This window comes from Talpa europaea, assembly GCF_964194135.1.
Source record: "Talpa europaea genome assembly, chromosome: 3".
Taxonomy (NCBI): domain Eukaryota; kingdom Metazoa; phylum Chordata; class Mammalia; order Eulipotyphla; family Talpidae; genus Talpa; species Talpa europaea.
Window position 1 is genome coordinate 135,705,347 of NC_140069.1, and position 12,579 is coordinate 135,717,925.

The 12,579-nt window shown below is 34.6% G+C and overlaps 1 protein-coding gene across 1 annotated transcript in view; it reads left to right on the forward strand.

The window, feature by feature from the left end:
* Positions 1-12,579, forward strand: part of MKLN1 (muskelin 1) — a gene marked incomplete at both ends in the record, with an annotated part of 130,020 nt that overhangs the window by 93,046 nt on the left and 24,395 nt on the right. The window contains 2 exons of the mRNA XM_084230956.1: positions 1,152-1,373; positions 3,904-4,033. Of these exons, the coding sequence (XP_084087082.1) occupies positions 1,152-1,373; positions 3,904-4,033 (352 nt within the window). The remainder of the gene's footprint in view (positions 1-1,151; positions 1,374-3,903; positions 4,034-12,579) is intronic.

A 12,579-nucleotide genomic window follows, 5' to 3' on the forward strand; every position in this document is an offset into this window, starting at 1 on the left:
GAGAGAAAAACAATTACACCTCAGTCGTTCAACCATGTTCACCAAGATTTTACCCTTGAGGAATAGATTTTCATCTCAGTTTATGGATATCTGCCAGAAACCTGGAAAATGATGAGTAGATCTTTCTAGTGATAAAGATTAGAAAATACTAGAATCTTTTTAATGTTATTAATAAAAAAGTAATATATACTTATTAAATAGCTTTTATTAAAAACAATACAAAATACTAGAAGTAATTTGATGGGAGGAGCACATTGAATCATAATAGCGTTTATGCTTTAGCAAAAAGAAAAGACGTTTTGTGTACATAGTTTATTCTTTAAATATATAATGCTATTTGTGTTCAACATCTGATTCCCAACTTGGACTTACATATTCTTTTAAATAGAATTTGATTCTTAGTATCTTATGACAGATGGCTGGTTTTTCACAGATATTTTTATGAAAAGTCATAATCTCAAGTTGAAAGAATAGAAAATCAAGGTTGGCTTTTGAACATACACTGTATAACATATGTCGAAGAAAATTAAACTATTAGTGTTTGTTAAAAGGAGCAAGATCGGTTATACCATTGAAGTCAGTCTAGACCCTGCTGCAAGTGCCTGTTTCTTTTACTACTTTGTAAGAACACTATTTGAAGAGTTTTGTAAAATAAATGCAGATTTCTTTAGCTGAATCATTCACTTCTCTGTTCTCTTATTAAATGGTAGCAAGATTAATATTATGCTTGCCTAGAATACAAAGGAGTTTTTGACGGAAAATGAAAAATAGTATAAGATTCCTGTTTACCCATAGAGTATGATCGGTATTCCCTTTATGTGGAAATGAGCACTTTTGTTATTGATTTAGTAAAAATTACAGAGTTTCAAGAAAACATAAAGCCCTTTAATCCAACATATTTTACTCTTACTTGAAAAAATGGAAAACCTGCAAGATCATTTAGAAATCCAGCTTGAATGTCTGCTGGGTGGTGGGCAGTATTGCAAAAGGTGCATGTGATAATCAGGGATGGTATTTAGTGCTATTAACACAAAGTTGAGGTTTTGTTTGGTTTTTTTTTTTTTTTTAGATTCTCAAACTGCACCCATTGGTTTCATTTAGACATATAACAGGACCAATCTAAAGTTGTTTAATCTGTTGCCCTCTGATAGATGTGTATGGACTCAGAAAAACATATGATCTACACCTTTGGTGGTAGAATTTTGACATGTAATGGAAGCGTAGACGACAGCAGAGCCAGTGAACCACAATTTAGTGGGTTGTTTGCTTTCAACTGTCAATGTCAAACCTGGAAACTTCTTCGAGAGGACTCCTGTAATGCTGGTCCTGAGGACATCCAGTCTCGGATAGGACACTGCATGCTGTTCCATTCAGTAAGAAATTCTGTACATTGTATTATGTGATTTTTCTTATGTTTATCTCAATAGGAAAAAGAATTTGTGAAATCAAATTCGTTAACAGAGCAAAAGTTTTCATTAGAAATAAATGATTGCTATAGCAATGATATCAAAAGATAAAAATGAAACTTCCTTTACCAGCAAACTGTTTGCTAATTATGAGTCTTTCCATTGCCACACTTACACTTTTTTATTTACTGTGACTTCACTTAATAACAAAAAGATCAATTTTCTTAAATGGGTCTTATTTTTTCTTCTTATTCTTCATTAAATGTGAAAAATTAAGAACTGCTATATATTTAATTTTAAAAAAATTGAAAAAAGAAAATTAGCCTTATAGAATTAAAACTTACAAATAAAATCAACATATAGGTATTTCTTTAAACTTTTCAAATGTTATACAGAATACTTGGATTTCTATGAACGGAACTTTTAGAAAATATTCTGAGATATTTTAAACATACCAAGATAGGAGAGTAAAATAAACTACTGTGTGCGCATTAGTTTCAACAATTACCATTCTGCTCTTCATTTTTCATGTATCTACCCCACTTTTATTTCATTTCCCTTTTTGGTATTTATTTGATTTTTAAGGTTTTTCTTAAATGTTATTGTGCTAGAACCAGTCCCAGACTTAATTACTAGACATAAAAATACTGTAGTGTATCACTAACAGATAAGAACCTTTAAAAAACATAATTGCAATACCATTATGATACCTAACCAAAGTGAAAGGAATTTTTAAATACCATTTAGTGCATAGTCTGCATTATTTTTTTTTCTAAAATACTAAAACATATTTTTCATATTTGGTTTATTCAAATCAGTATACAAAAAAGGTCTGTGTGTTGCATTTGGTTATGTTTCAGTACCTGCTCTTGTTATTTCGCCCCCCATACCACTTATTTTTTTGTTATAAAAACAGTCATTATTACTCTAGAATTTACCATATTCTGGATTTTATCCTTACAGTTTCATTGAACGTCATCCTTTGTCCTCCATGTTTCCAGTAAGTTGAAAGTTAGATCCAGAGACTTGATTTTAGATTCACTCTCCTTTTGGGATGAGTCCAAAAGGGAGGTACAGGAATACATCATAAATGGTCTGACTGCAGAATTTCAAGGGGCAATTATGTGGTAGTCACACTTTTGGTTATGTTAAAATTGTTCAATGGATTCAGGTGTTATCAGCTTGATTGATCAATCATGAAGTTTCCTGTCAACCTTTTTACCTAATGACTTCAGCAGTCATAGCTTGTCATTGCTTAGATTTCATTAGGATTTGTAAAACGGTGATTTTTTTCCCTAATTATATCATTTCTTCTACATTTATTAACTATAAATTCTACTAAAACATTTACATGTATTAACTAGTTGGCTCTCCTGACATGTCTACCACCCAGGATAGGCAGTATGTTTGATTCTTTTCCGTTGTTGCTTTTGCACTTTTTAAATGAATTGAGCACCAAAGTTAATTAATGAGGTTTTTTTATGTATTTTTATGGACTCTAATTTTTATATATCTGATATGTTTAATCCAATGCTGCCATTTTCTATTTGATACCATAAATTTTTCTATCTTTGGTCAGTAGGAGTGCCTGCTTACTGTATACATATGCATATACATATATATGTACACACACATACGTATTTATACATATTCATATATACATATGTCTTTTTTCACAATAGAAAAATGAAATCATGAGTTCATACTGGTATATCCAATTCAAATGAAAGATTATAGAATTTTAAATTCAATAGCTTTCATTTTGTATTTGTGTATATTTTAAGGTTAAAATCCAACTCTTTAGTAACAATATTATATTACTTACTCTGTCTTTTTATAATACTTAACAAAATAACAAAGCTAGCAACAAAACCTTTGAACACTGTTTAAAATTGCTTTCTGTATCGGATATAGACTACTGGGTAGTTAAAAAACATGAATTAAAAACACTAAAAATAGTATTGTCTGTGTAGACATAACTTTATAAACAGATAAGTTGTTTTGTTTTTTAATTTCAGAGATTTTTTTTCCTTTCGGTTAGTTTTATTTTCTAATACATAAAAATATCTGCAAGGTTTTATACATTATACAAGTCAAGGTACTGTCAGTGAGATCTGGTTTTTATCCCTGTCTTCTTGCTCTGTCCCTCCCCCCATAGGTCACTCTTTTTTTTATTAGTTTCTTTCCTTTGTTTCTTTATACAGAAAGAAACAAACACATAATCCTCTTTCTTCTTTCTTACACAAAGGCAGCACCCTGTATACATTATTCTGTACCTTGCTTTTGAACATTGATAGGATATCCCAGAGCTCACTTCTTAGTAGTAGTATATAGGGAGCTTCCTCACTCTTCTTTATACCAACAGAGCATGGTATAAGATCTCCATTGCATGAGATCTGTCATAAAATTACTTCTGTAGAGTTTAAATTTTGAAAGGATTCTGAATTCTTCATCGAAGTGACTACTTTTCCTTTCTTTGTCCTTTTTTTATTTTCAGAAAAATCGTTGCTTATATGTATTTGGTGGCCAGCGATCGAAGACCTATTTGAATGATTTCTTTAGTTATGATGTGGACTCTGATCATGTAGACATAATATCAGATGGCACCAAGAAAGACTCTGGAATGGGTAAAGGCATTTTGTGATTCTTCTCTCTTAACTACTTTAGGTAGAAGACAATATAGCTCATTTTCTTTTCTTTATAACCATTCCTCACCCTTTCCCCTCTCTTTAATTCTGAGGAAGAGGAAGAGAACTTTGCAGGCTAAATTATTCTGTCCTATCTGTTTAAACATGTGGATTATTATTAGTTTCTTTGTACAAAAAGATAGTACGTGAATTCCCCAAGGAATTATTTATGTGTGTTTGTTGGGGCCTTTGCAAAAATTACTATCTTAAAAACTATTATTCTATTTTTGCTAATCCTTTCCACTTTGTTTTCACTGTAGGTACATATATTAGACTCTAACATAAAGAATGTCTTTGTTCTCAAGGATGACTTCATGTAGTTTGTAATGCTTTATAAGGTTACAAAATCAGCATCCGAGAAGTTATTCTCCTAGTAATAGGGTGACTGGTTTATCTGAGATAATCCAATGCATATTTCCTGGCATAATTATTAATAGTGCCTTATTCACTCTCAAAGTGTCTTATTTTGGATGATAATTTACATTCTTAGTCTACATAGTAGTCACTTTCCTGTGATTAGTATGCACAGAAGAATGGTATTTGTTCAAGGGCCAAAGATACAAAATACCTAGTTTGAGCAATAGGGTAAAGAGTTAGATGAGCTTACTCTTCTTTTTAGCTACTATTTCTGTTAACTATTAAAATAGACCTTTTTATGAAATAGTTGTTCATATTTAGGAGGAAAAAAACTTTAAGATAGCACCACAGTTAAAAAGTATGTGTGAGGTAGTTTGACTCTCAGGACCCTTCTGCCATACTTCCTACTAGGCAAAGGCTAGAGCTTTATTTTCTGTGGGAAAGAAAATGATAGGGATTCTGTTGAGGCAGAGAGAAAAGAGGAACTTCTAGCTTCTAACGCTTTTCCTATTCCCATGATGCCAGACCTGTTTCCTAGCAGAATATTAGAATCATCTTCTTTGGAGGAAAGTATAACTTCAGAGAAAAGATTTCCAGATACTGTTGTCAGGGGATTTCTGCCCTTCACCCCCAAACCCCCAATTAAATGGCTAATCTTGCTGCCTTGGCCACTTTGACCACCAGGTCTCCCTACAGTATTACCACAATGTAATAATATTTTTATTTATCTTTGTATTTCTTTACTCTTAATGAACTGTCAGTTATTCTTTTGTATTAGGGCTTTACCAAATTATGAGAGACAAAACAACAAATCTAAAAGTAGAAATTTGTAGTAATGCACAAACACAGGTAAATGAAAATAATAGTAATCAAGATCAGTTGTCTTAAAAAAAAGGATGCATAGGGCCTCCCCGGTGGCGCAGTGGTTGAGCGCTGGCTTGTGAAGCTGCCCGCAGTCTCTGCAGCACCAGTTTGATTCCCGGCTGCTGGGCGAGGGTCCCACATGGCGCGCAGACCTCTCCTGCCGCCCGCTGCTCCCCTCAGCAGTGTACTTTGTCACTCTGCCTGTTCTACTCTCTGCTCTGGCTCTGGTGAATTCTCCCACCCTCCCGTGCCTCTGACTGTATCCAGCGCTTGTATAAATAAATAAATAAATCTTAAAAAAAAAAAAAAAAGATGCATATGAGAGATCAGAGACTAAGTTGAGCTTTTGGAAAATAAATTTTGTGAGAGTGAAGAAAAATAGAAAGGTTGTAAGAAAAGCTCCAAAAAATACACAAAGAAATAGAGATGGAATTTGGAGAAAATCAAGTTCTTAGAAAACCACCAATTTTGCTATGTGTTAGTTTTTGTTTTATGGTGAATTATACTACAATGCAAAGTTGTTCATTGATTAATATAATTTTTCTTTTTACTACCCACCACCATCTAAGTTTGACCCTCTCCTTCCCTCCCTTCCTCCATACTTTAGCACCTTCTTATATGCCCTGTATGTTTTAGCTACTTGTGATATAGCAGTGGGAGATAAGTAAGATCCCTTCATTCCTAAGGATTCACATTCTAGTGGAAAGAGATCTGTGCTTGTACTCTAAGTACTACAAAGAAGAAAAATTGAATGTTAAGATAATGAGTAACATGGGGGCTCCCATTTATAGAGAATAGGTTGGTAAACTGTCTCTGAAGAGGTAATCTTTAAGATTTAAGATCAGAAGTAGAGAATGAGAAAGAACCATGTTAAGAGAAGAACAAGTACAAAGATCCCAAAGCATTAAAGAACTTAGTGTGGTACAAATTGAGAGTGGGGAAGGTTGGTATAAAATGAGGCTAGAAGGCCTCCCCTGGTGGCGCAGGTGGTTGAGCGCCATGCTGTGAGGCTGTCTACAGCCTCTGCAGCACCGGTTTGATTCCTCCCCGCGGAGGAGGGTCACACATGGTGCAGCAGACCTCTCCTGTCACACCCGCTGCTCCCATCAGCAGTGTATTTCGTCAGTCTGCCTGTTCTGTTCCCTGCTCTGTCTCTGGTGAATCCTCTCACCTTCCCACAGAGCATCTGTCCTGTACCCCCGTTCTTGTATAAATAAATAAATAAATAAATCTTTAAAAATAAATAAATAAAATGAGGCTAGAGAAATAGTCAAGAGTGTGATTATTCAGTGCCTTGTACAAATGCAGAAAGTTTGGATTTCCCCTTTTGAATAGAAAAGGAGGTTATTGAAAGGTTTAATGCCAAGGTCTTGGTTTAAGTTTTTAAAAGTATCACTTTTTTTAGCTAGATACACATTTTCCAAATGGTTAATTTTGAAAATATGCCTAAAAGTTGCATGTCCAAAGCCCTTAGGTACAATGTGTGTTTTAACTGGAGAATTTTTTTTTAGTTATTTTTTTTTATTTTTTTCATTTTAACATTAATCATTTTAAAATTTTTTTTAGACAATGTTTGTTTCCCCCCCCAACCCCCTCAGATTGAGTCCCCATAGAATTTCCTTCCCCAAGGCACCCATGCACCATCTCCACAGTCCCCTGTGCTTCTCTCTCCCTCCCTCTGATCCCTCTCCCACCTCCTCCCCTGCAGTATGTCTCTGATTTATAATTGTCTATTTTTGCTTTGTTGTGTTCTGTACTGTTATTATTATTATTTTTTTACACTGATGTCTTATTTGGTTCCCCTATATTCCTGTTATGTGAAACCATCTGATATTTTTTTTTCCCTTCTGACTTATGTCACTGAGCATAATACCTTTTAGCTCCATCCACATTGCTGCGAATGGCATGAGTTTATCTTTTTTGATTGCTGAATAATACTCCATTGTGTATATATACCACATCTTCTTGATCCAGTCATCTATTTTTGAGCATTTGGGTTGTTTCCAGGTTTTACGTATTGTAAATAGTGCTGCAATAAACATAGGTGTACAGGTGCTCTTTTGAATCGCTGTTTTTGTGTCCTTTGGGTAGATCCCTAGTAGTGGAATTGCTGGATCATATGGTAGCTCCATTTTTACCAGACTTAGGAACCTCCAGACAGCTTTCCACAGTGGTTGGACCTTAACTGGAGAATTTTTGAGGCAGAATTGAACATCTGGTTAGAACTACTTGCAAAATTTTCCCACCTAAAACTGTTACAGGTATAAATTTGGAATTATAGAACTTGAGTGACTTAGTTGGCATATTAGAATAAAATTTAAATTACTGGGCCTCCCCGGTGGCGCTGTGGGTTGAGCGCAGCGCTGTGAAGTTGTCTGCAGTCTGCAGCGCCGGTTCCATTCCCAGCCAGCCAAGGAGATTCCCGCATGGCGTGGCAGACCTCTCCTGTCTCACCTGCTGCTCCCCTCAGCAGTGTGCTTTGGTCCTTCTGCCTGTTCTGCCCCCCACTCTGTCTCTGGTAAATCCTTTTACCCTCCCGTGCCTTTGGCCTGTACCCCAGCTGTTGCATAAATATAAAAAAAAAAAAATCTTTAAAAATAAACTTTTAATTACTTTCTTTTCATTTTTTTCTTTCATCTCCCTTCTCCATCCTTTTTCTCTCATCTACTTCTCTCCCTCCATTTCACTCTCCCTCCCTTCCTTTCTATACTTTCCTTCTTTTCTGACCCACTTCCCACATCCCCCATTCTCTCTTCATCTCTCCCCAACTGTTCATTCCCTCAACTTCCAATACCCCAGGTGTTTCTACTACATGGACAGGACTGAGAACCACTGTTCTAGTTCTCCAGAGTCCACCTCAGTATTTAGTCAAGTAACCTTAGTCAAATAACTTGGGCAAGTTACCTGAATCTTAACCTTGGTTCATGTGTAATTTTTCCTTAAAAATTATATTTTAAGGAAAATAGTGTTCTTGCTCATAACTACTCTATGAGTAGAGATGGATTGGCTCTCTGGTTTGGTTTGGTGATATTGTTGAGTAACACTGTTTTTTTTTTTTTTTTTTTTTTTGCCCCATAAAAAAGCTTTTTTATCATGTTAAAATTTTTCCTCAAATTGAAAGTAGCTCTCCATGCTTTCCAATGATTATAACATCCACAAATGTCTTTGATTTCTGCTGACATAATTTTCCTTCTTAAGACATTTCTGACTCATTTTTTCTTCAACAAGAATATATCAGTACTACCTACAGATTCACTGATCTGTCCAGTAATCAAGTCGTGTCAACATTACCTCTGTCTTCTTTCCGTTCCCATTGCATCTTCACTAGCTTGAGCTGCTGCTGCTGTGCCCTATTTAGCTTGTTTCTGGTCCTCCTCTTCCTTTGTATCCTAATACTTCCCCCAACCCATTCTCCACATTGCAAGCAGAATATAACTGTTGTGTGTTACAATACTAATAAGAAAATATTTTTAAGAAATATAAGCCTGATAGTTTTCTTTATTTCTTAAAAATTTTTAATCATTTCTTTTTGCTCTCAGGATTAAGACCAAACTCAATCTGACTCAGATCCCTTTACATTATGTACTACTTAGTTAGCTCTTCAGTTTCATTCTTGGTACCTCGCATCAGAACTATGGTATTTTACATTGTCCTACCATAGAATTACTTTTACTTAAAAGTAATTTTACTTTAAAAGTCCATTTAAGGGCCTCCCTGGTGGTGCAGTAGGTGGAGTGCAGCTCTGTGAAGCTGTTCGCAGCCTCTGCAGTGCGGGTTCAATTCCCAGCCGGCCAAGGAGATTCCCATATGGTGCAGCAGACCTTTCCTGTCTCCCCCACTGCTCCCCTTAGCAGTGAATTTCCGTCCATCTGCCTGTTCTGTTTGTTCCCCACTCTGTCTCTGGTGAATCCTCTCACCCTTCTGCACCTCTGGCCTATACCCCAGGTCTTGTATAAAAATAAATAAATCCTAAAAAAAAAAAGTCCATTTAAATTTTATCTTATCTTTCTAGATTATAACTTATTAAGCCAGGAAAAATCCTTTTAAGCACAAGGCTGGGTACTATTTAACTTTCCACATTATATTTCCACAAGAATATTTCTAAAATATTCTTAGAAAGTACTTATTTCATTCTATTATATTGATGCTCCATAGCTTAAACTTTCTATTTATTAACTATTTTTCTAATGCTTTTTTTAAACCACAGTTAATTACTATAATTTTAAATGGACTTAGCATATAATTACAGTGTTTATCTGTGATTCAGTAATGTGGATTCTTTGATTAAAACTGCATTTATGATGTGAGTTTCAATTGGATTGTTTGAAATCATAGAAGAAATTTGTTTGAACTATTGAAATCACCAATTAGGAATGATATGTCTAATTGAAAAAATGCTGCTTTTTATTATAATTTCTTATTGTGTCAGCTACTATAAAATCTTAAATGGTTGCTCTTTATAATTATTTAAATTATCTTAGATTTAATATCTTAAGATTTAAAGAAACCTGGGACCAGGAAAAAGAATAACTATAAGAAAGCAAAAAATCAAAATCAACAAACAACTATGAACCAGAGACACACTTTGTGGGGGGCATGGGGAAAGGAGAGATTGGGGTCAAAATCAGGGGGTTGCAATTGTATGGGGAATATAAAAATAAAAAAAAAATTTTAAAGAAACCTCAACTCTGTTTTTTTCATTGGAGCGTAACAATTTCCTCAGAAGGAAATAATGATTTATAATTATAAAAAAAGATTTTTTTTTAAGATTTATTTATTTATGCATACAAGAGCTGGGGTACAGGCCAGAGATGCAGGGGGAGTGAGAGGATTCACCAGAGACAAAGTGGGGAACAGAACAGGCAGACTGACTGAAATACTCTGCTGAGGGGAGCAGCAGGCGAGACAGGAGAGGTCTGCTTCTCTCTGGCTGGCCGGGGATTGAACTCTTGCTGCAGAGGCTGAGGATTGTTTCATAGTGTGGTGTGCCACCTGGGAGACCCCCCAAAAATTATGTTATCAATTGAATAAATAAACTAATAAGATTATAATTTACCATTATAATTTAAATCAGTGACTTTAGCAACTGTTTAGTAAGGGTTTATTAGTATTGTGTCTGACATACATAATTATATCAAAATTCAGCACATCTAAAATTTGGGTTTATTTCTGAGTGACTTTTGGCAACAAGTCTGTGAACACAAGAGGCGTAGCAGACTCCCCATATGTAAGTACTGTATTTAACATAATTGAAAATTACGTTTAGAAGATAGTCTGTCACATCACCAGAACTTTATGGTTTGCTGTAGAAACTCAGTCTTACATCTGTACTATTCAAAGTAACAAACTATATATCGGGTCTTTCTACTTACCAGATGCTAAGTCATTTGCAAGGATTGGTGATGCAGAACTCTTAAAACTTAATCCATGTTCTGTAGTAAGTAATGTGCTTACTTGTTTTGTTCCTTAAATTCTGTCAACTCTGTTTTCCCACATCTGCCACTATTTATTCTAACCATAGTGGCAGATTGGTATATTTGAAAAAATAGTAAATTGAGAATTAGAAGACTTGGTCTCTCTTCATCTGGGTCTGCCACTCATCCCTGTACAACATTAGTCAAATTATTTAACTTCCCTCAACCTGAGTAATCATCTGAGAATGAGAGAGAGAACCAGCTGATCTTAAACCCTTATCTCACTCCAAAATTTTGACAGTTGAATTTCATTCCCTTCTGCTATTGCCAGACTGAAAGGAACATATGAGGGCTGTGTTAGTTATGTCTGCAAGATTTGATTTATCTATAAACATATTTTGATGAAAACCTTAAAAGCATAATCTTAACTGATTTTCATTTCAGGCCTGGGAATGTGATTATTGATACTGGTTTTTTAAAGTAATTTCCTATGTTTTTGATCCTTTTAGACTTTTTTTCCCAAGATGTATTTATTTATGCATACAAGAGCTGGGGTACAGGCCAGAGATGTGAGGGGTGAGAGAATTCACTAGAGACAAACTGGGGAACAAAACAGGCAGACTGACTGAAATACACTGCTGAGGGGAGCAGCAGGCGAGACAGGAGAGGTCTGCTTCACCATTTGGGTTTCTCTCTGGCTGGCTGGGGATCAAACTCTTGCTGCAGAGGCTGTGCATTGCTTCATAGTACGGTGCTTAACCCCTTGTGTCACCAGGGAGGCCCACCTTTTAGACTTCTACCACTTAACTAAATAAGACCAATTTAACAATACAGGGAAGATTCTGAAGCTAACGATTTACTGTTATTAACATTGGTTAGTTGCTGACCTATAAATGGTAATGCTTATTTTCAGTGTAAATAGACTTCATTGCTTTCTATCTTTTATATTTGGTTTGTCATTTTGATAAAATTGGATTATGTATGTTTCTCCCTCAGAACATTATTGGCAATAATAACTTACCATATTTTTCCCCTTCCACTCTCCCAAGGGTGTGTTGCTAACTTACAAATACTTAATCATATTTTTAGTGTAAAATTAAGGTTATTTGTTAGTAAATGTGAATTAAAGATCGCCTTAAAAACAAACATAAGGACACTAAAAACATCTTTGAAAATGTAAAGAATGAGTAGTATTAACATTATCAAGCATTTAAAAGCTAAAATTTGTAAAGATTAATGGAAGATAATAAATAGCATAAAAATATCCCCCAAAACATAAGAGAATTTAGTATATAGTAAGGCAGCATTTCTAATTAGAGACGGAAAATATACAGTAAATGACACTGAGATGTTGCTTAAGAGTTGGTGAAAACAAACCAAAAAGGGTTTGTATCCGAGTCACAGCATCAAAAACAAAAACAGGAAAGGAAAAGGAAAAGGAAAATCTAGGTCTCTAATAGATTTCTTTCACCAAAAAATACTGGGTAGACTCAAGTTTTTTATTTAAGAAACAAAATTTTTAAGTCTAATTGTCATCAATAATTTAGATTGGGAGAAGATCTTTCCCAAACTGGACAAAATACCCAGAAGTCTTAATAAATTATAAACTAGCAACTACAACAAAGGTTAATATCCTGCTGCCATAAGCAAAAGCTCTTACATATCAATAGAAATGGAGTAATCCTCCAGTAGAACAATGGTAAATGACACAAATAGATAGTTCTAAGAAAAATAATTTAAATAGCCAATAATATTGCTTATATAAAGATGTTAAATTGCATTCATAATTTAAAATATATAAACTAAAAGATCATTCACTGAATATTGGCATCTATTTAAATATAAAATGTG